Raw genomic sequence first — 24,202 nt, 5'->3', positions numbered from 1 at the left:
CAGTTCATCCAAGAAAGTGATGTCGTTATAGAGTACCCAGGTACACGAGCACTAACGACGGAGATAGGTAAGATTAGAAAAAAATTATATGTAGAAAGTATAAAAATTCGACAAATAAGGGAAAATTTGAAAATTACCGGAGGAGAAAAGAACTCAACAGTGAGCCCCATTCCCTGTGAAAATGAAAAAAAAAGAAAGCAAAAATGTTCTAAAACCTCTCATGCCAGGAACACAAACCGTCAAAGAAAGTAAACCTCTAGCACAGTTGAGTTGTTAAAATCAGTTAAAATATAGATTTCGCGAAATAAGAGAATTATTAACATCTTGGGTTGTCGGGTGTTCTGCCGGATATCAGCGTCGTACTTGCACGATATTTCGGTCACGTAGCTCGAGACCTTCATCAGGTGCGACCTGAGACTGCTCCTCGAGTGGATCTGGTCCAGTATTTATGCCTATGGACTTCCCCCTCCACCAACGGCTGCAGGCGCTTCCTCTGTGGTCCGTGCCCATTCCCTGTGACCTGCTGGAGCGTTGCTGCTCCGTTTTCCGTCCGCTGCGGTTCTAGGTGTTCCCTCTGCGGTCCGCGCCCACCAAACCCGCTCCTGGGGGTTTCATCTACGGTCTGGGGTACCAGGCGTTCCCCCTGCGGTCCGCGCCCGCTCACCACGACCTGTTGGAGTGCGTGCCGGCGCATCGCATGGATCTGCACGGAGATACTTTTCCTCCGATGTGTGATGGAGTTCGCAGCAGTTAATGCTTTGCCTCCCATGCATGCTGATGTTGCGTCTTCACATGTGGGATGTCTTCTTGGGTGTCTCCTCAGCACAGTTCGGCAGAGCCAGCTACATAGCTAGCAGGTGTGGCCAGCGGGTGGTGACGCTGCGTTGCAATTTGTGGCCCAGCGTCCGGATTTGGGCGTTGTGCGACCGACCAGCACTGTCGTAAAAGGTGCGGGCGGTCGTCTGGAAGAGGTCACGGAGGAGAGGTACTTCCGCGACGTCGTGAAGATGAGCAGTGGGAAAATCGTAAGGCAGGTGTAAGGCCAGCCGAAGGATGCGATTCTGCAGAGTCTCCAGCTTCTTCAGGTTCGTGTCGGCGGCGTTCCCCCAGACGACGGCGGCGTATTGGAGTACAGGACGGAGCAGCGCCTTGTACAGGGTGATGCCCAGCCGCGGTGGTAGTTGGGAACCAGGGTTCAGCAAAGGGTACAGGGTGCGGAGCCTGTTCCGCACTTTGGCCTTCACGTCGCGAATGTGTGGAGCCCACGTGAGTCGGCGGTCAATGGTGACGCCGAGGTAATGCGCCGTTGGGCGCCACGGGACAGGGCTTCCACCGACAGCGAGCGGCTGCAAACCTGCAGGAACGAGTCGCCTGGTGACGATCAGGAACTGAGTCTTGGCACCATTGAACAGGAGACGCCACTTGACTGCCCAGGCTGCCAGGGTGTCAACGGCGAGCTGCAGACGGCGGCGCATGACAGCGGCATTGAGGCTCCGAGTGTAGAGAGCCGTGTCATCCGCGTACAGGGCGAGCTGCACACGGTCGATCTTCGGCGCATCAGACGTGTACAGCGAGTACAGGAGTGGCCCCAAGACCGAGCCCTGCGGCACCCCGGCGTGGATGTGGCGGACGGAGGACAAGCCCTGCGCGGCCCGCACATGGAAGGTTCGATCAGCAAGATAGGAAGCGATGAGACGCACGTGCGACGTCGGGACCCCAAGTTCAAAAAGCTTGAACAAGAGGCCGCGGTGCCACACGCTGTCGAAAGCACGCGACACGTCCAGGAACACCGCGCCGAAGAACTCGCGCTGCTCGAGGGCGACGAACGCATCTTCCACTAACCGAAGGAGTTGATGAACGGCTGAGTGGCCCCTGCGAAATCCGAACTGCTCTTCGGGCAGGAGGCCTTCCTCGTCGACGTGGCGCTGCAGCCGCCTGATGTACACCCTCTCAAAGACCTTAGAGACGGCCGGCAGGAGACTAATAGGTCTGTAGTTCACGGGCTGCCGCAGATCCTTCCCCATCTTCGGAATCGCCACGATTTCCGCATGCTTCCAGGACTGAGGAAAGCTGCAGGACCGGAGGATGACATTAAAGACGTCAGCAAGATGAGTGACAGCCACGGGCGGCAACTTCCGGAGCAGGGCGTTGGAAACTTCGTCTGGGCCGGCAGCTTTCCTGGGGTGCAGGGCACGCAGGATGGTCGACACCTCCTCCGCCGTTGTCTCTTCAATGACGTCATCGTCGTCACGCGCCTCCAGGTAGCGTGGGAGCCGGTCAGCAACCAGGTCGTCGGTGACAGCGTCAGTCGGGTCTTCGAGAGGAGTAAACGCCGCCTCAAAGACGCCAGCAAGAGCATCAGCCTTCGCAGCTGGTTCGCAGACAGCCTGACCTTGGACCAGCAGCGGGGGGATACGTTGCGTGCGGCGTAGGAAACGCTTCGTCATCTGCCAGGCTGTGCCATCTTCAAGACATAGGGCGGCGACCTTGTTATTCCAGTCGCGATTGCGATGATCGTCAATGGCGGCCCGGATGTCCCGACGCATCCTGTTGAGGAGGCGCTTGGTGTTGGCATTTCGCGTCCTCTGCCACTCCCGGTAGACCCGGTTCTTCTCAGTGATGGCCGCAAGGATGTCCGGCGGCAGCTGTCGGGAGTAGTCAGGCGGGGGGCGTGGTCGGGGCGGCGTCGCTATGGTGGCAGCGTCGATCGTGGTTGCCGCGAAGTGCAAAAGTGCTTCGTCCGCTCCAACTTCCGCAGGGGGCGGTGCGGCGGCTAGTGAGTGCGTCACGGCTGCTTGAAACCTGTCCCAATCGATGCCAGCAAGTGAGATACCGCGCCTGGGCTGCTGGAGGGCGTCTAGGTCGATGTCAAAAACCACAGGGACATGATCCGACGACAGTGCAGTCCGCGTCGTGGCGGTGATCTGATGAGGGATACCCTTGACGACTGCGATGTCAATTATATCTGGGAGGCCACGAGCAGGGAAAATGGTCGGGTCGTACGGCCCCACCACAAGCGCATGGTGACGTTCCGCTATCCGGAGCAGGCAGCGGCCAGCGGCGTTGGTGATCCTGGAGTTCCAGGAGACATGTTTGCTATTGAAGTCCCCGGCGACGAACACTGGCCCCCTCAAGGAAAGCAGAGCATCGATGTCAGCAGGGTCCAGGGGACGAGACGGCGGCCGATAGGCCGCGATGAACGTGATGGCGCCCGCCGAGGTGTGAACAACGACACCAGTGGCCTCCAGCGTCGCCAGTGGTGGAAGTTGGATCACATGGTGACGTATGCCATTGCGGACGTAGACGGCTGTCCCCCCACCCGCCGTCAGTCGATCGGTGCGATAGCTTGAGTAGTTGGCCGCCCTGACGTCTACCCCAGGCTTCAGGTGTGTTTCATTGATAAGGCAGACGTCGACGGCTTCATCGCGGAGAAATTGGCGAAGTTCGCTAGCTTGGGTGCGGACGCCGTTGGCATTCCACGCGACGACCGTGAGCCCTCTAACGCTGCCCATGGTGCGGCTGGTGAGTGTTGGCAGCGGTTGGGGCCGGAGAGGCCATCGGCACTGCAGCGGTGAGTTGCTGCGACAGGACTTCAATCAACTTCGTAGCACTGGTCACCAGGGCTGTGAGCTGCGCGACGAGGTTGGCCAGGTCAGCGGTGGAGACAGCCGGCGCGGCCCCGGCGCAGGAAAGGGGGGGCGTGGCTGCTTCGCTGTGAGAGTCCACCTGGGGCTGCTCGACAGACGGTGCTGAGCGTTGGGTGCCCACTGGTCGGTGACCCCCGCGCCGGCGGTTGGTGGGGCGCGGTCCGGCCGACGGCCCGGGAGAGGCAGTACCCGGTACCGCCACTGGCTGCGGTGGTGGAGGCGCAGGAGCCTCCGGTGTCGGTACGGCCTCGGATGCGGCGGGAGCAGGAACCGACGTAGCCGGGGCGGCGGAGGACGTCCCTGACGTTGCCGCCGCGAAAGAGACGCCTGGCCGTCTCGTTGCGAGCTTCTTCTGATGTGGCGCTGGTGTTTGGCCACGCTGGCGAGCAATGGCACGCTTCCATACCTCACACCCACGATAACTGGCCACATGAGCACCGCCACAGAGTGCACATGTAGGCTTCTCGGAGGGCGGACGGGGGCACGCACTTCCTGCATGGGCGCCGGCGCATTTAACGCATCTGTCCGGCATAGAACAGTGGCGCGCGACGTGGTTGATTCCCTGGCAGCGAAAGCACTGCACAGGGCCTCTCCGGGAACGAAGATCTTCGGTCTGGACCGGAACGTCGGCAACCCGCGTCAATTGGTAGAGTTTGCGGTTCTCCACGGTGTCAGAGCAGACGACCAGGAAGAGCGGCATATCTTCGCGTGATTTGGGCGACTTCATCTTCACAACTGCCCGTATGTAGAAGCCCAGGTCTGCGAGTTCTCGATGCAGGTGATCGGCTTCCATGTTGAACGGAAGGTCGCGAAATACGATCTTCAGGACCTTGTCAGGTGCGGAGGCGTGGGTATAGAAAGGGATACCACGCTCAGACGCCTCCTGCGTGACCCGGCGATAGTCATCAGCAGTGCGGAGTGTGACCCTGTATAGGTCTCGCCCCGCAGGCTTCACGGTGTACACGGCCGTTGTCCAGCTGCGCAACAGCTTCTGCAGTTCTCCATAGGGCGGCCGAAACTGAAGAACCACCGGCGGAAGATGGGAGTCTGTCTTCGGCGCAGGATTGCTCGGCGGCGGGTCCGGCGCGTCCTCGAGCGCATCGAAGGAGTTGGCGACGACAGTTGGTGGCGTCGTCGATGACAGCATGCGTCTTGCAGTGCGCCGGGCCGGGACGAAACCGTCAGCGTCAGGGGCGAAGTCTTGCTTGGCCCTCTTCTCAATCGGCGAGCTGCGAGCAGCAGCCGTCGCAGCTGGTGCCCTCCTCTTCTGTTTCCCGCTGCGTCCGCGTGGCCGAGGGGCGGCAGTGCTCTCATCGTCAGAATCGGGCAGCGGAGCAGACAGCGCAGTCTTCAACGTTTCCGTAGCAGTGTCCGTCAAATCCATAGCCGTAGCAGTGGTCGTCATAGGTGGGGGGCCAGATGGGGCCGTCGACAGCGCAAGCGCGGCCGAACGGCGATCTGCCACACCCTTCGCGTCGCTAGCAGGCGCAGGTACGTCCTTCTCGCGGCTGCACATCTCAGCGACTCTGTGTCTGGTGCGTGACCTGTTGGAGCGTTGCCGCTCCGTTTTTCATCTGCTGCGGCTCTGGATGTTCCCTCTGCGGTCCGCGCCCCCCAGTCCCACTTCTGGGTGTTCCATCTTCGGTCTGGTGCTCCTGGCAGTACGTCAGGGGCTCGTTTACCATCTCCATGTCTCTGGTTCTTCTGTTTGTGTAGTGTTGCAGCTGGCCCCGTTGCTCCTTTAACAATTCCAGAGCCGGATCCCAGGCTCTGCTTAGCTGGTACCCTGTGTCACGATTCATAAGATCGTCAGCCATTTTAATCTCAATCGATTCTCTTATGACACTGTCCCAAAATCTGGGTGTTTGTGCTAGAATCTTGGTATCCTCATACTTCATGGCATGATCTAGCTCTAGACAGTGTTCAGCAATGGCTGACTTAGTCACCTGTCTTAATCTAGTGTGCCTCTGATGTTCTTTGCACCTGATCTCCACAGTTCTTGTCGTCTGGCCAATGTAGGACATGCCACATTGGCAAGGTATATTGTAAATCCCTGGTTTTCGTAACCCCAGGTCGTCTTTGACACTCCCCAGCAGTCCCCCGATCTTGTTGGATGGACAGAAAACACACTTGATATTGTGTTTACGCAGGATCCTACTGATTCTGGCAGAAATAGAGCCAGCATAGGGCAGATATGCCACCTTCCTTGCTTCATCTTGGTCTTCTTCAGGAACCTGTGGTATAGTGGCTGGTCGGAGTGCCCTCTCAATTTGTCTGTCCATGTATCCATTCTTGGAGAAAACTGTTTTGAGACGTTCTATCTCTATGGGTAGATTCTCTTGGTCTGATAGGGCACGTGCTCTGTGGACCAAAGTCTTCAGAACCCCATTCTTCTGTGTAGGGTGGTGACAACTGCTGGCCTGCAGATATAAATCAGTGTGTGTAGGTTTTCGGTACACACTGTGGCCAATTGATCCATCTGCTTTCCTCTGGACTAGTACATCCAGAAATGACAGCTGGCCATTCTTCTCCAGTTCCATGGTGAACTTGATATTAGGGTGGCATGAGTTAAGATGTTCAAGAAACTCATTGAGCCTGTCCATCCCATGTGGCCAGATCACGAAGGTGTCATCCACATACCTAAAGAAGCATGTGGGTTTAAATGTGGCTGTCTCCAATGCCCTCTCCTCAAAACTCTCCATAAACATGTTGGCAACCACAGGGGACAGTGGGCTGCCCATAGCTACACCTTCAGTTTGCTCGTAATATTGGTTTCTGTACAGGAAATACGTGGATGTCAGTGTATGACTGAACAGGTCCAACAGAGCACCATCAAATTTCTCTGCAATCAGTTCTAGTGAGTCCTTCAGTGGGACCCTGGTGAACAGCGATACCACATCAAAACTAACCATGATGTCCGAATCTGTGATGTGCAGTTGCTTGAGGCGTTGCAGGAAATCTTCTGAGTTGCGGATGTGGTGAATACATTTCCCCACATATGGAGCCAAGAGACCCTTCAGGTACTTGGCTGTTGTGTACGTAGGTGCCCCAATATTACTGACAATAGGACGTAGGGGCACACCCTCCTTGTGTATTTTTGGCAGACCATACAGTCTGGGTGGCACTGGCGCTTTTTCCCGTAGTTGTCTGATGATCTTATCGGGCATCCCTGTTTCCTTCAAGAGAGCACTAGTCTTCTTGGCCACCTTGTCCGTGGGGTCACACTCCAGAATTCTGTATGCAGGGTCCTCCAGAATTTGGCGTACTTTCTCATCATAATCCACTCGCTGCAAGATGACAGTGGAGTTCCCTTTGTCTGCTGGCAGTACCACAATGCTGTTGTCTTCCCGTAGTTTCTTGAGTGCAAGCCTCTCCGCGGTTGTGATGTTCGATTTCGGCGGCCTGGCCTTGGTGAGGGCCCTGCAGGTCTCTCGGCGGACTTCCTCTGCCACATTAGGTGGAAGTGTGGCTGCAACTTGCTCTACTGCACTGACGATCTTATGAATCGTGACACAGGGTACCAGCTAAGCAGAGCCTGGGATCCGGCTCTGGAATTGTTAAAGGAGCAACGGGGCCAGCTGCAACACTACACAAACAGAAGAACCAGAGACATGGAGATGGTAAACGAGCCCCTGACGGACTGCCAGGAGCACCAGACCGAAGATGGAACACCCAGAAGTGGGACTGGGGGGCGCGGACCGCAGAGGGAACATCCAGAGCCGCAGCAGATGAAAAACGGAGCGGCAACGCTCCAACAGGTCGTGGTGAGCGGGCGCGGACCGCAGGGGGAACGCCTGGTACCCCAGACCGTAGATAAAACCCCCAGGAGCGGGTTTGGTGGGCGCGGACCGCAGAGGGAACACCTAGAACCGCAGCGGACGGAAAACGGAGCAGCAACGCTCCAGCAGGTCACAGGGAATGGGCGCGGACCACAGAGGAAGCGCCTGCAGCCGTTGGTGGAGGGGGAAGTCCATAGGCATAAATACTGGACCAGATCCACTCCAGGAGCAGTCTCAGGTCGCACCTGATGAAGGTCTCGAGCTACGTGACCGAAATATCGTGCAAGTACGACGCTGATATCCGGCAGAACACCCGACAACCCAAGATGTCATTAGATCGCCGGGAAAGCCTGAAGAGTTACAAGAGAATTATTATTCTTTGTAATATTACTGCTACCGTTCGAAAGTGCCAAGCACTACTGGTTGAGCCGGCCGCGGTGGTCTAGCGGTTCTAGGCGCTCAGTCCGGAACCGCGCGACTGATACGGTCGCAGGTTCGCATCCTGCCTTGGGCATGGATGTGTGTGATGTCCTTAGGTTAGTTTGGATTAAGTAGTTCTAAGTTCTAGGGGACTGATGACCACAGATGTTAGGTCCCATAGTGCTCAGAGCCATTTGAACCATTTTGAACTACTGGTTGAAATATAAACCTGCTGGGCCGGCCAGAGTGGCCGAGCGGTTATAGGCGCTACAGTCTGGAATCGCGCAACCGCTACGGTCGCAGGTTCTAATCCTGCCTCGGGCATGGATGTGTGTGATGTCCTTAGGTTAGTTAGGTTTAAGTAGTTCTAAGTTCTAGGGGATTGGTGAGCTCAGAAGTTAAGTCCCATAGTGCTCAGAGCCATTTGAACCATTTTATAAACCTGCTGGAAAGTACACACTGAAACATGAAAACAATAGGCCCTTTTTACGCTGTACCTGTAACACGGAAGGAGCTTTGCTGACGAGACACATCAGTCAGCGTGAAGCAGTAGCGTCGACTGCCAAGGTACAAACCGCGACCATTAGTAAATGAGGTGAACGAGTGCAGCTTTCTCGCACGTTATCGTCAACATGCACTTAGAACGTGCATCAGAGGGTACGTCACTTGCGGTCAAGCTCCCAGGCTTTTCAGGATATTAATCCAAAGGTGCGAAACGCCGCCAGCCATTTGTTATCAGACGTAGGAAGTGATGCAAATGTGAGTGGTATTTTATGTAGGCAGTTGACTGGTTGCTGTAAATACAACAAGTAAGAGGATAGACGGGTAATATACCGCTATACGTAGTCGCTGTGTTGACTGAAACCAGTATCCTGGCGCGTCACTAGAACTTGCATACCTTGAACGAAGAAGGTCCGCGGAACCAGTCCTCAGCTATGATGCGCCACGGACTTCACAATGCGTAGGTTGCGGGAGACCCTCGAAAATCTATTCAGAATGCTCGAAGATGTGGCTATGGCAAAACAAGGCGACGTTTCCTCGCTAGAGTGAAAGAAATTTTTATATAGTCGAGGAACTCCGCATCTATAAGCTTATCAATTTAACAGTTTTTCCATGCCTAGAGGTATAAGATAGTCACACAGAACACAATATCGAAAATACTTTCATAAGTCTTCATGCAGACGGGATACTCTATGGCCACGTAGGAAAAGACATAATTTGATGCCTATCTGGAAAAATCCAGTCAAAATGTGCTGAACGGGCAGTATAGAGTAAGAAACAGCTGTTTCCTCGATATAGGGCGCTCCGTTATATAGTAGCTGCGTTGAGAGTTCAGGAAACATGTTCTAATCTTCCAAACTATCCACGTTGCGTCCATGGCACACTAAATATACACGCGTTTCTCTTGACGGGACACCCGTAACTGTTATTCATTGCGTGAACGTAGTTTTTTCAACTGTAGCGGATTTTATCATTGATCATTGATGACGCTAAATGTAGTTCATGAATAGGTGGATACCACCTGAAATCAAATAAAAAAATAAAGGAATGACGCGCCAGTGGCTCATATAGTTACCTGCCTTCTAATACTGTCAGCTGACGCTAAAGAGGTCGACTGCAACTATTTTAAAATTTAATTAAATCTATGTCAAAATATAATTCGTTTTAATGCTAGTGCGTGCTAACACTTGTAGTGTTTAAAAATGTACAGTTTTACAATCATAGCACGCCCATTTTGCAACGATATTATTGAGCGGAACACTTTTAAATCTGCCGGGCTCTTGATTTCATAATTATTTGAGCTTGTTTTACCACTAAAAATTCACATGACGGGAAGATAAGAGGCACTGGAACTGAAACGGATGTTTAGTGACAGTATTTCACTATATGCACGATTTGCGAATGAGAGAGCACAGGGAGCAAATGATAGTAACCACCGCTACACGCCGCAAGGTTGCTTGCCGGGTATAGATGTACATGTAAACATCATATCGGGACAAAATTCGCATGTAACGCAACGGCATATCTTTCCACTAAATTAATCACATATGTGCCAGATGTTGATGAAACTATGTTGAGAAAAAGAAAAAAAGGGAGAAATATTAAGAAACTACAGAAACTTTGCCGCGCGGAATTAGCCGAGCGGTCTCAGCCGCTGCAGTCATGGACTGTGCGGCTGGTTCCGTCGGAGGTTCGAGTCCTCTCTCTGGCATGGGTATGTGTATTTGTCCTTAGGATAATTTAAGTTAAGTAGTGTGTACGCTTAGGGACTGATGACCTTAGCAGTTAAGTCCCATAAGATTTCGCACACATTTGAACATTTTGAACAGAAATTTTGTCAGTGTGCGAAATGATTTTTATATTACTATCATTATAATAAATAATGATTTCCTCATAACGTACTGCAGTAAATGCAACAAGGATGTTAGTTCTTTAGTTTCCTTATTTAAAATTATAAATCTAATCCTGGAAAACTTTTTCAAGAGCTTTTGGCCTGACAAACATCGTTACATATTCTAAGCTGTAAATATGTCGAGGCGTTACTTCCTTTGCTAACAATCGCTTCTAGCCATTACCACACAAAAAGGATACTGGTATTAGTGTCTGCCACAGATGCACTTGGAAATCGTAGAGAAAGATTTCAGGTGACAATGAAAATGAATAACAGGGAAAAGAAAACTAATCCAGTTTTTACTTTACGTCCGTTTATTTACACTCACACAAACACATGCACACATACACACAAGTACACAGAGAGACAGGTAGAGACAGAGAAATTGATGCTGAGAGTAGCCTAGCTTTCTGAATGCTCTCCTATGTAACTGTAGTGTAAATAACCTACTACCAAACGCTGTAGATAATTCCAACGATGTTACCGAGCGAGGTGGCGCAGTGGTTAGACACTGGACTCGCATTCGGGAGGACGACGGTTCAATCCCGCGTCCGGCCATCCTGATTTAGGTTTTCCGTGATTTCCCTAAATCACTCCAGGCAAATGCCGGGATGGTTCCCCTGAAAGGGCACGGCCGACTTCCCTCCCCATCCTTCCCTAATCCGATGAGACCGATGACCACGCTGTCTGGTCTCCTTCCCCAAAACAACCAACCAATCCAACGATGTTATGCATATGGGAATAATCGAGCGAAATTCAGTGACTAGGCGCGTGGTGTAGTACCAAATCAGTTGCGCTGAAGGCTTAGTTTTCCTACATGAGAATTTCACAATCCGGACGTTTTAGGTTAGGCTCGACCGTGACCGATAACAGTACGAATTGCTGTAACGAGTCACATTTATTACATTATAATTTCCAGTAAGCGTTTTGAAAGCTTAGTCTTCCATTATCCAGTGTATTTACACCATGTAATAAGGTACGGACAGCTCTGGAAAAGATGCCCGCAACCACTGAAAGTCAGCGCCAAAAGTCATCAAAAATTGTTCATATAATTCATTCCAACCGTGCCTTATTAACTGACATAAATTCACCTATATCTACATTATTATTCTGCATTTTACAGTTAAGTGCCTGGCAGAGGGCTCATCGAACCCCTTTCAAGCCATTTCTCTACTTTTCCACTCTCGACCAGGGCGCGGAGGGCTCTGATTTCTCTTATTTTATCGTGATGATCGTTCCTTCTTATGTAAGCGGGCGCCAAAAAAATACTCTCACACTCTGAGGAGAAAGTTATGATTGAAATTTCACGAGAAGATCCTGCAGCAACGACAAACGTCTTCGTTTTAAAGATTGGCGCCCCAACTCGCGTATCATTTCCGTGGCGCTCTCTCCCTTATTTCGCTATAGTACAAAACGAGGTTCCCGTGTTTGAACGTTTCCGATGTCGTCCGTCGATCCTGTGCGATGCGGATTCCACACCGCACATCAGTACTCCAAGAGATGACGTACAACCGTAGTGTACGCAGCCTCTTAAGTAGACCTCGGTGTTCTGCCAATACATCGTAGCCTGTTTCGCTTTAATGGTTCAAATGGCTCTGAGCACTATTGGACTTAACACCTGAGGACATCAGTCCCCTAGAACTTAGAACTACTTAAACCTAACTAACCTAAGGACATTACACACATCCATGTCCAAGGCAGGATTCGAACCTGCGACCGTAGCGGTCACGCGGTTCCAGACTGAAGCGCCTAGAACCGCTCGGCCACACCGGCCGGCTGTATTGCTTTACCCACAACATTATCCATGTGATCTTTCGGACTTAAGTTATTGGTAATTGTAATTCCTAAGTATTTAGTTGAATTCATATGATTTAGATTTGTGTGATTTATCTTGAAACCGAAATTTAGCGGATTCCGTTTGATATCCGTGTGGATGACTCCACACTTGTCATTATTTAGAGTCAAATGGTTCAAATGGCACTGAGCACTATGGGACTTAACTTCTGAGGTCATCAGTCAAAAAATGGTTCAAATGACTCTGAGCACTATGGGACTTAACATCTTAGGTCATCAGTCCCCTAGAACTTAGAACTACTTAAACCTAACTAAGCCAAGGACATCACACACGTCCATGCCCGAGGCAGGATTCGAACCTGCGACCGTAGCAGTCCCGCGGTTCCGGACTGAAGCGCCTAGAACCGCTCGGCCAATTTAGAGTCAATTGCCAATTTTCGCTCCATACAGATACTTGGCCTAAATCGTTTTGCAATTCTTGTATGATGGTTCAAATGGCTCTGAGTACTATGGGACTTACCATCTATGGTCATCAGTCCCCTAGAACGTAGAACTACTTAAACCTAACTAACCTAAGGACATCACACACATCCATGCCCGAGGCAGGATTCGAACCTGCGACCGTAGCAGTCGCGCGGTTCCGGACTGAGCGCCTAGAACCGCTAGACCACCGCGGCCGGCAATTCTTGTATGATCTTATGACTTTACAAGAAGGTAAATGACAGCATCATCTTCTAACAATCTAAGAGTGCTGCTCAGATTGTCTCCTCAATCATTTATGCAGGTCAGGAACAGCAGCAGGCCTATAGCACTTCCTCGGGGAACGGGAGATATCACTTATGCTTTACTAGATGACTTCCCGTCATTTTGGGCCATTCTGATAGGAAATCACGAATCCAGTCTCACCTGATGGCGAAGGTGAACACGTACTGCAAAATAGAGTAAAATTGATGCGACTGGTTACAGAAATTTGCATTTTCGTTTGAATGTCTTAAAGGTTTACTTTTACACTACTGGCCATTAAAATTGCCACACCAAGAGGAAATGCAGATGATAAACGGGTATTCATTGGATAAATATATTATACTAGAACTGACATGTGATTACATTTTCACGAAATTTGGGTGCACAGATCCTGAGAAATCAGTACCCCGAACAACCACCTCTGGCCTTAATAACGGCCTTGATACGCCTGGGCATTGAGTCAAACAGAGCTTGGATGGCGTGTACAGGTACAGCTGCCCATGCAGCTTCAACACGATACCACAATTCATGATGAGTAGTAACTGGTGTATTGTGACGAGCCAGCTGCTCGACCACCATTGACCAGACGTTTTCAGTTCGTGAGAGACCTGGAGAATGTGCTGGCCAGGGCAGCAGTCGAACATTTTCTGTATCCAGAAAGAGCCATACAGGACCTGCAACATCCGGTCGTGCATTATCTTGCTGAAATGTAGGGCTTCGTAGGGATCGAATGAAGGGTAGAGCTACGGGTCGTAACACATCAGAAATGTAACGTCCACTGTTCAAAGTGCCGTCAATTCGAACAAGAGGTGACCGAGACGTGTAACCAATGGCACCCCATACCATCACGCCAGGTGATACACCAGTATGGCGATGACGAACACACGCTCCCAAAGTGCGTTCACCGCGATGTCGCCAAACACGGATTCGACCATTATGATGCTGTAAACAGAACCTGGATTCATTGCCATTCGTACACCCAGGTTCGTCGTTGAGTACACCATCGCAGGCGCTCCTGTCTGTGATGCAGCGTCAAGGGTAACCGCAGCCATGGTCTCCGAGCTGATAGCCCATGCTGCTGCAAACGTCGTCGAACTGTTCGTGGAGATGGTTGTTCTCTTGCAAACGTCCCCATCTGTTGACTCAGGGATGGAGACGTGGGTGCACGATTCGTTACAGCCATGTGGATAAGATGTCTGTCATCTCGACTGCTAGTGATACGAGGCCGTTGGAATCCAGCACGGCGTACCGTATTACCCTCCTGAACCCACCGATTCCATATTCTGCTAACAGTCATTGGATCTCGACCAACGCGAGCAGTAATGTCACGATACGCTGAACCGAAATCGAGAAAGACTACAATCCGACCTTTATCAAAGTCGAAAACGTGATGGTACCCATTTCTCCTCCTTACACGAGGCATCACAACAACGTTTCATCAGGCAACGCTGGTCAACTGCTGTTTGTGTATGAGAAATCGGTTGGAAACTTTCCTCATGTCAGCACGTTGTAGGTGTCGCCACCGGCGCCAACATTGTGTGAATGCTCTGAAAAGCTAATCATTTGCATATCGGAGCATCTTCTTCCTGTCGGTTAAATGTCGCGTCTGTAGCACGTCATCTTCGTGGTGTAGCAATTTTAATGGCCAGTAGTGTAAATAAAAAATCGTTGACTACGAAAGGCTCGTAATACGCGGACGCGGCTTGCTCCGGCTGTCGACCATCAGAGCTGATCTAGCTGCTAGGAAACTGCACGGAGCCATCTGGCAGTAGCCGACCAGCTGGCGTCGACGCATAGCGCCTCGCCTGGGTCCATTACCGAAGACGTCTGAGTGGAGAGGGCAGCTGGCAATTGTAAATAAGAAGGCGCGTCGCGCAGCGGTTAGCAGATAAGCGCCCGCACTGGCTGGCACGGGCGCCCGCCACGCGCCTCCTGCTTCCTGCGATACGCTATCTGCCACTTCCCCGACACGAAAACCGCATTGCATTAGGCCGACGCCCGCCGCCGCCGACGCCGCCGCCGCCACAGCCGCTGGAATCCGCGTGCGATTTGCGCTTGTCAAACCGGCGCCAGCCGCATTTATCTCGGCGAGAGCGGCAGCGGCCAGACCGCCGAATAAATAAATCCCGGCCGCCGTGCCTCGCGTGCACGCTGCTCTTCCCGTGCGCGGTTATTCGCACTTATCTCACCGCCTTCTGTCGGGGAACTGAAAGACCTCTCCGGTCTCGCAAGCCGGAGCGACGCGCGACCTTTTTCTCTGTAGAGCCATCTTCCTATAGATCGTGGGAAGACGGCTCTTTCGGTTGTATATCTTCATGAAGTAAGGATGACATCTTCGGCTCTGTCTTGCGTTATTTGCAGTAGACTTCGGTGTTACATTACACCGTCTTTAGGGACCTCTATCGGATCAGGTTATGGTGTGGATAGCGGGTAATCATCGTTATACGTCTTACAGATGGTACGGAAATCGATTCTCGCTATTTTGGGCCATTTTTCCTGTTTATATTGCGAACGGCAGTAGCACATCAGCGAAACTATTTATTTTACCCGTTATCAGATGGTTCAAATGGCTCTGAGCGCTATGGGATTTAACATCTGAGGTTATCAGTCCCCTAGAACTCAGACTACTTAACCCTAACTAACCTAAGGACATCACACACATCCATGCCCGAGGCAGGATTCGAACCTGCGACCGTAGCGGTCGCGCGGTTCCAGACTGAAGCGCCTAGAACCGCTCGGCCACACCGGCCGGGCACCCGTTATCCGCACTATCGCCTTGTACCACAGAGGGCCCTGAAGATGGTGTAGTGAAACACCGAAATCGACTGCAAATGCAGCAAGACCTACAAATGCAGCTGAAGGTATCACCCGTACTACATGAAGAAACTTTGCCGCTTTCTCTTTGTAGTTACGAGACAAGTGTCGGACTACTAACCTAAACTTTCGATCGTGCGGTTAAGTGACTATCGCATGGGGGAATACTTTTCGCACAGGAAAAAAGTTAAATTGCTGTTTATTTCGAATACGAGTTAATGGGAAGTTCCCCTTCAATTAACTTGATCCGCAGTTCTCAGTTCGAATGAAAATAGTAGGATTTAGTTTATTTGGAGGCACTAGAGACCCATACAGGGCCGGCCCGTGTGGCCGTGCGGTTCTATGCGCTTCAGTCTGGAACCGCGTGACCGCTACGGTCACATGTTCGAATCCTGCCTCGGGCATGGATGTGTGTGACGTCCTTAGGTTAGTTAGGTTTAAGTAGTTCTACGTTCTAGGGGACTGATGACCACGGATGTTAAGTCCCATAGTGCTCAGAGCCCTTTGAACCCATACAGGGTGAACGCGAACTCCAGCGACAAAATTTCGGAAATTGATTGGCGTTATTTTCAAAATAATTCGGCCTGAGGCATCGATGGCCTGCACTGGCTCATTACAGTGCAATAATATAATTATAGTTTGTTCGGTTTGCTGCCCCAATTAGCTTCACTTCAGGATAAATATCTTCACACTAATGAAAAATCCTGTAATATGCGATCACCAAGACGTACAACACGAAACCTAGACAATGCCATAACAAAATGCAAAAGTACTGCGGATATTCTACAGAATTAAAGTAATTCGTTAACTGATTTTTGGCTTACAACACTATCATCAGATTTTAACTGGGGACCAACAAGAACGTTATCAATAAGTATCGACACTCAAACGCACATGGACATTCACACACACGCGCACACACACGCTTTTCTTTAATATTTTCTGCTTTTCTCCCCTTATATTTATTTACTGTTTAACTTCAACATTTTCAATTACGCTACTACTGCACTGCCAAAAATGACAGTGCTTCGTGTTTGCACAACATGTTTTTCATTGTCTTTCATCAGTATTTTATCGTATTTTATGACGATAGACAGTTATAGTTTAATGCGATTGTGATGCACTACTGATAACGTACAACTAACATTTCCGGAGGCCGCGCCGGGTAGCAGCCCGTTTTTAGGCGCCTTGCCCCGGTTCGAGCGGCTCAACCCGTCGGAGGTTCGAGTCCTCCCTCGGGAATGGGTGCGTGTGTTGTCCTTACAGTAAGTTAGTTCAGGTTAGATTAAGTAGTGTGTAAGCCTAGGGACGGATGACTTCAGCAATTTGGTCGCATAAGAATTTACCACAACTTTTCCATTTCCGGAGACACAAACACGAGACGGAGTCAGGCAGTACCGAATGCAATCGTGAGGACGAAGAGAGATGCGGCATTGCTACTGTCTACAATAGATGCCGCGACACACAGCGCATACCGTCGATTCTTGCGCTGTCACCCAGACTGGTTTGCTGTGGCCCGCCAGGTCTCCTGTTCCAACCACTTCGTCTCAAGTAGCACTCACAGGCAACGTCTTCGATTATTTGTCGGATATTTTCTAGCCTCTGTCTTGCGTAATAGTTTTTGTCCTATACAGCTTTGTCTAGCACCATGAATGTTATCCGCTGATGCCATAACACCACTAAGAATAGATAGGAGTAATTACGGGCGCACATAGTATGTCGTTTTCCTCTCACTTCGTTTGCGAGTGAGACTGGAAAAGGAACGACTACTAGTGATGTAACTTACCACATGGTGACTTGCTTCTGTTTATGTATTTCAGGTGTTGCTTACCTCACAGATTCTCCAGAGTAGCTCCTTATTCTTCCTTTACCAGCCTACTTAATTTGCAGCATCTTTCTGTGCAATTAAATCTCAAACAGATTCCCGATTTTTCCGCTTATCATGGTGCACGGTTCGTTTCCTTGAATGCTGCGCCCCAGACGTACATTCTCAGTACTATCTGTCCTTAATGAAGTCCAATGTTTGATTCTAATAGGCTTCTGTTAACGAGAAATCCCCTCTACAGGGCTATTACAAATGATTGAAGCGATTTCATAAATTCACTGTAGCTCCATTCATTGACATATGGTCACGACACACTACAGATACGTAGAAAAACTCATCAAGTTTTGTTCGGCTGAAGCCGCACTTCAGCTTTCTGCCACCAGAGCGCTCGAGAGCGCAGTGGGACAAAATGGCGACAGGAGCCGAGAAAGCGTATGTCGTGCTGGAAATGCACTCACATCAGTCAGTCATAACAGTGCAACGACACTTCAGGACGAAGTTCAACAAATATCCGCCAACTGCTAACTCCATTCGGCGATGGTATGCGCAGTTTAAAGCTTCTGGATGCCTCTGTAAGGGGGAATCAACGGGTCGGCCTGCAGTGAGCGAAGAAACGGTTGAACGCGTGCGGGCAAGTTTCACGCGTAGCCCGCGGAAGTCGACGAATAAAGCAAGCAGGGAGCTAAACATACCACAGCCGACGGTTTGGAAAATCTTACGGAAAAGGCTAAAGCAGAAGCCTTACCGTTTACAATTGCTACAAGCCCTGACACCCGATGACAAAGTCAAACGCTTTGAATTTTCGGCGCGGTTGCAACAGCTCATGGAAGAGGATGCGTTCAGTGCGAAACTTGTTTTCAGTGATGAAGCAACATTTTTTCTTAATAGTGAAGTGAACAGACACAATGTGCGAATCTGGGCGGTAGAGAATCCTCACGCATTCGTGCAGCAAATTCGCAATTCACCAAAAGTTAACGTGTTTTGTGCGATCTCACGGTTTAAAGTTTACGGCCCCTTTTTCTTCTGCAAAAAAAAAAAAAAAAAAAAAACAACAACGTTACAGGACACGTGTATCTGGACATGCTGGAAAATTGGCTCATGCCGCAACTGGAGACCGACAGCGCCGACTTCATCTTTCAACAGGATGGTGCTCCACCGCACTTCCATCATGATGTTCGGCATTTCTTAAACAGGAGATTGGAAAACCGATGGATCGGTCGTGGTGGAGATCATGATCAGCAATTCCTGTCATGACCTCCATGCTCTCCCGACTTAACCCCATGCGATTTCTTTTTGTGGGGTATGTGAAAGATTCAGTGTTTAAACCTCCTCTACCAAGAAACGTGCCAGAACTGCAAGCTCGCATCAACGATGCTTTCGAACTCATTGATGGAGACATGCTGCGCCGAGTGTGGGAGGAACTTGATTATCGGCTTGATGTCTGCCGAATCACTAAAGGGGCACATATCGAACATTTGTGAATGCCTAAAAAAACTTTTTGAGTTTTTGTATGTGTGTGCAAAGCATTTAGAAAATATCTGAAATAATAAAGTTATTGTAGAGCTGTGAAATCGCTTCAATCATTTGTAATAACCCTGTATGTGTGTGCCGGTCTGCTTCTCATGTGTTATTTCTTTTCCGAAGTAGGAGAATTCCCTCACTTCTACTACTACATGGTCCCCCGTTTTGATGTAACGTTCGTTGCTAATCTTATTTCTGCTGCTGCTCATTGCTTTTTCCTTTTTTCAATTTACTTTCAGTCCATATTCTATATCCTTTACATTTTTCTTTCCATTTACGCATGAACAGAAAATGTGTTCTATAACTGAGGCACTTGGGGGTATATAATGGTGAGTCGCACACTGAGCAGTATTGTGATTTGTATACTTTTTGTATCTGCTGGTGAACAGTAAGCAACTGGAGGAGCAGTATTTGAAGAAACAAGAAGATGGCAGTACACACACTATTGGTACGTATTGTACCAAGATACAGCATGTCATTTTTGTGGTTTGGTACGATAAGCCAAAGCAAGAAGGCAGCTTGCAAAGAAAACAGCTCGAGTTGTTCACATTAGATAAATGCCTTGTTGAACCGATATGGAAGCCGATTGTTTTGACAATGAATCCTCGTTCGATGATGGGATTGTAGATGTGTATTATCAGCCAAATTCATGTGAGACTGCGTCATCAAAAATGGCTCTGAGCACTATGGGACTTAACTTCTAAGGTCATCAGTCCCCTAGAACTTAGAACCACTTAAACCTAACTAACCTAAGGACATCACACACATCCATGCCCGAGGCAGGATTCGAACCTGCGACCGTAGCGGTCGCGCGATTCCAGACTGTAGCGCCTTTAACCGCTTGGCCACCACAGCCGGCTCTGCGTCATCATCAGAGGTAAGCAACAACAGATTGTAATTATGTGGCATGTCAGATTATAGCATGTGAGTATGTGGCTTCTCATGACGGCGCAGTACATGTACTACGCTTAAATAATCATAATATTTAATGGAACAAATAACTATGGGACAATTTCTTAGATATTTGTCTGGCGCCCATTAACCGTGAATCATTGCTGTACTTTTGATGGGCATCATTAGGTGCCTGATACAGTGGTTATTGTAGCTTGCCGTTATATAGCTGCTAAACTGCTGCATTGTTCAGTGAAGTTCTTTAGGCTCACACTATTAGTAATTTTTGCATTTTTTGCTTCTCTAAGGAGGAAGACTTAACTTCTAATACAACAAAAAGGAATATAGCAATGGATGGACGTCCATTAACTTTCCAGAAGCTACAGTGTTCATATTTTTTGCTCCAAAATCCTGAATCAGTTTTCCTGAAGCAGGCTGTTTACAGAGAATTCCAAGATTTAATGCTGAGAAGTGTGGCCGTCCTACACAGAGATAATGAATTACGACCTTAACACCAAAGTATCGTGTGCCTCGTCCTATTCAGCATAAAAACTTTCTGACATCATAAACCTGCTTCCTTGTATACCTGTGGCGGATCCTGAATATTATTTATTTACGGCACAGAGCAGGTTGATGAACTTGATGTAACTGATGGCAGTATCTTAGATTTCCCTGAGAGCAACGTGAATTGTGATCAGTGAAGCGAAATTCTGGCACTGAAATTTTGGTAGTATACAATGACAAGACACAAAATCATATGTATTCCTTGTACTTAATATTGTTTTTCACTTCATGCCGTTGTTAAAAATATTCTACTTCATGATACAGTAATACCTTGATGGATGTAGTACCTTATAATACAATAAACACATCTCTTTTATGCTTCACTTTATTTATGACTTTTTTGAATCTTAGTATGTCTTTGCTGTAAAATTTTCTTAATGTGGCTTACCATTATCTAGCCTCAATTCACATTTCCGTATTTTGGCAGTTAGCATGTTGTGCTCATGAAGTGGAGACGGGGAACCAGACAGCAGTCGCTTAGCCAGTCGTGGAAACTGCCTGAAGCCATGTTCAGACTACCCGATGTACAACGGCAACGGGTGAAAATCCGAAGTGTCACACCTACCTGTCTAACTACTTAATGCTCCACGTGCTACGGTATACGAGTGGGTCATTTTATAAGAGTGTTTGCTGCGGATGTAAGGCTAATAATAACTCGAACAATTTTTAGTTTCTTAATCAGAGTTAATCTACACAGTTAAGAGAAAAAAATACGAATTCCGTGGCAACAGTGAGTCTGAAAACAACTCGGAGTGTCTGTTTATTCGAATCTAATGAAACATACGAAGATCGGTTTAGGAATGCAAAAGAAGCTTGCGAAAACAGAATTGGGCATGTAGTGGGTGCAGAATCATGGAGAAAGGAAATAGGAGGCTAAAATCTACTCTTTCGTCAACCTCGAGGTAATTATAGACAGAACAACAAGCAAGTCTGAAGAATATCGCACCCCTGGAGTTGTGGTGTGATCGCAATGAAATAACAACAGCTCGCACAGAGAAATAAAAAGTTCTTATGGTCCATTCGTTCAAAATGGTTCAAATGGCTCTGAGCACTATAGGACTTAACTTCGTAGGTGATCAGTCCCCTTGAACTTAGAACTACTTAAACCTAACTAACCTAAGGACATTACACATATCCATGCCCGAGGCATGATTCGAACCTGCGACCGTAGCGGTCGCGCGGTTCCAGACTGTAGCGCCTAGAACCGCTCTGTCACCCTGGCCGGCGGTCGATTCGTGAATGGCATAATTAAAACTACTTTTTGCCGGCTCCTGATAGAAATTTATAGTTCAAGGACATAGTGAGTCGCCTTTTCTACCATCGTGCAACAGCCATCGTTATATTTCTACCAGCAACTCCAGATTAACCGTGACGTGGATGTGCCCTGGGACGAGCCTACGCAAATACGCTGACGATGTATTGGACCATCGAGAGGTTAAGTACTCTCGTCTGAATAAATCAATGCAGGGAAACGGCCCTATCTGAAGAACGGTGAGCGACAGTGAAACCAAAAAGATGAAACACTTTATTATCTCGACCAGTAAACGACAAGAAAAAGTGTTGCAGTGTATGCATGAGTGTGTGTGTTGTGTGTTTGTGTGTGTGTGTGTGTGTGTGTGTGTGTGTGTGTGTGTGTTTGTTTGTGTTTGTGGGTGTGTCCGAGTCAACAGCTGCATGCTTCAGTTAAGATATGTTACATTCGAGCGGCCATTACATCAATTACTGTTATTACACTAGTCATTAGAAGGCTACTGATTAGAGGTGTGGGAAATTCTTGAAAGGACGAGTGTCTCCATTAGAGCGGCGCGTGTGGGTGTAAGCGCAGGCAGGCAGCAGGCTCTCACGTACTAGGCAGGCACTCGGCCGCGGCGCTGACATATTTATAATTGTTATCCGGGCCGTGCTACACACTGTAGCGCCTTTCAGCCACCACACAGAGCAGTCGTGTGTATCGCCGCACGCTGACCTCTCTCTGGATCCCACGCGACGCAAATTTTTACTAAGCAAGCTCGGACGGCGATGCACTCTCTGTTGAAGGAAAGCTTTCGAAATCTTCAACAAAATGCGAATGAAAATTAGACGTAATTATTCTGAAATATTTACAAGAAAAAATATACAGGGTGTTACAAAAAGGTACGGCCAAACTTTCAGGAAACATTCATCACACACAAATAAAGAAAATATGTTATGTGGACATGTGTCCGGAAAAGCTTAATTTCCATGTTAGAGCTCATTTTAGTTTCGTCAGTATGTACTGTACTTCCTCGATTCACCGCCAGTAGGCCCAATTGAAGGAAGGTAATGTTGACTTCGGTGCTTGTGTTGACATGCGACTCATCGCTCTACACTACTAGCATCAAGCACATCAGTACGTAGCATAAACAGGTTAGTGTTCGTCACGAACGTGGTTTTGCAGTCAGTGCATTGTTTACAAATGCGGAGTTGGCAGATGCCCATTTGCTGTATGGATTAGCACGGGGTAATAGCCGTGGCGCGGTACGTTTGTATCGAGACAGATTTCCAGAACGAAGGTGTCCCGACAGGAAGACGGTCGAAGCAATTGATCGGGGTCTTAGGGAGTACGGAACATTCCAGCCTATGCCGGCCGCGGTGGTCTCGCGGTTCTAGGCGCGCAGTCCGGAACCTTGGGACTGCTACGGTCGCAGGTTCGAATCCTGCCTCGGGCATGGATGTGTGTGATGTCCTTAGGTTAGTTAGGTTTAAGTAGTTCTAAGTTCTAGGGGACTGATAACCATAGCAGTTAAGTCCCATAGTGCTCAGAGCCATTTTGAGCCATTCCAGCCTATGATTCGCGACTGGGGAAAACCTAGAACGACGAGGACACCTGCAGTGGACGAGGCAACTCTTCGTGCAGTTGACGATAACCCTAATGTCAGCGTCAGAGAAGTTGCTGCTGTACAAGGTAACGCTGACCACGTCACTGTATGGAGAGTGCTACGGGAGAACCAGTTGTTTCCGTACCATGCACAGCGTGTGCAGGCACTATCAGCAGCTGATTGGCCTCCACGGGTACACTTCTGTGAATGGTTCATCCAACAATGTGACAATCCTCATTTCAGTGTAAATGTTCTCTTTACGGATGAGGCTTCGCTCCAACGTGATCTAATTGTAAATTTTCACAATCAACATGTGTGGGCTAACGAGAATCCGCAAGCAATTGTGCAATCACGTCATCAACACAGAGTCTCTGTGAACGTTTGGGCATGCATTGTTGGTGATGTCTTGATTGGGCCCCATGTTCTTCCACCTACGCTCAATGGAGCACGTTATCATGATTTCATACGGGATACTCTACCTGTGCTGCTAGAACATGTGCCTTTACAAGTACGACACAACATGTGGTTCATGCACGATGGAGCTCCTGCACATTTCAGTCTAAGTGTTCGTACGCTTCTCAACAACAGATTCGGTGACCGATTGATTGGCACAGGCGGACCAATTCCATGGCCTCCACGCTCTCCTGACCGCAACCCTCTTGACTTTCATTTATGGCGGCAATTGAAAGCTCTTGTCCACGCAACCCCGCTACCAAATGTAGAGACTCTTCGTGCTCGTATTGTGGACGGCTGTGATACAATACGCCATTCTCCAGGGCTGCATCAGCGCATCAGGTATTCCATGCGACGGAGTTTGGATGCATGTATCCTCGCTAACGGATTACATTTTGAACATTTCCCGTTACAAAGTTTTTGAAGTCACGCTGGCACGTACTGTTGCTGTGTGTTTCCATTCCATGATTAATGTGATTTGAAAAGAAGTAATAAAATGAGCTCTAACATGGAGAGTAAAC

At 49.1% G+C, this 24,202-nt stretch overlaps 2 protein-coding genes across 3 annotated transcripts in view; one reads left to right on the top strand and one right to left on the bottom strand.

The window, feature by feature from the left end:
• LOC124555739 (neurogenic locus protein delta) overlaps nt 1-24,202 on the top strand; it is a 1,375,052-nt gene that overhangs the window by 888,767 nt on the left and 462,083 nt on the right. The gene's annotated exons all lie outside the window — the stretch shown is intronic.
• On the bottom strand, nt 3,615-5,163 carry LOC124555935. The gene is made up of 2 exons (XM_047129986.1): nt 4,465-5,163; nt 3,615-4,139 (listed from the first exon to the last, which is right to left on the bottom strand). The coding sequence occupies exons 1-2, from the start codon at nt 5,161-5,163 to the stop codon at nt 3,615-3,617; spliced, it is 1,224 nt and encodes a 407-aa protein (XP_046985942.1).

This window comes from Schistocerca americana, chromosome X (assembly GCF_021461395.2).
Source record: "Schistocerca americana isolate TAMUIC-IGC-003095 chromosome X, iqSchAmer2.1, whole genome shotgun sequence".
In the NCBI taxonomy this organism is placed as follows: domain Eukaryota; kingdom Metazoa; phylum Arthropoda; class Insecta; order Orthoptera; family Acrididae; genus Schistocerca; species Schistocerca americana.
This window is presented reverse-complemented; position numbering and strand designations above follow the sequence as displayed.

What these genes read in the sequence shown, in the direction of transcription:
- LOC124555935 (XM_047129986.1), bottom strand. Translation starts at nt 5,163, where the DNA reads ATGTGCAGCCGCGAGAAGGACGTACCTGCGCCTGCTAGCGACGCGAAG. An exon ending in CTGACAAGGTCCTGAAGATC is followed by an intron (nt 4,140 to 4,464) that starts GTATTTCGCGAC and finishes GCGCCCATGCAG; the next exon opens with GAAGTGCGTGCCCCCGTCCG.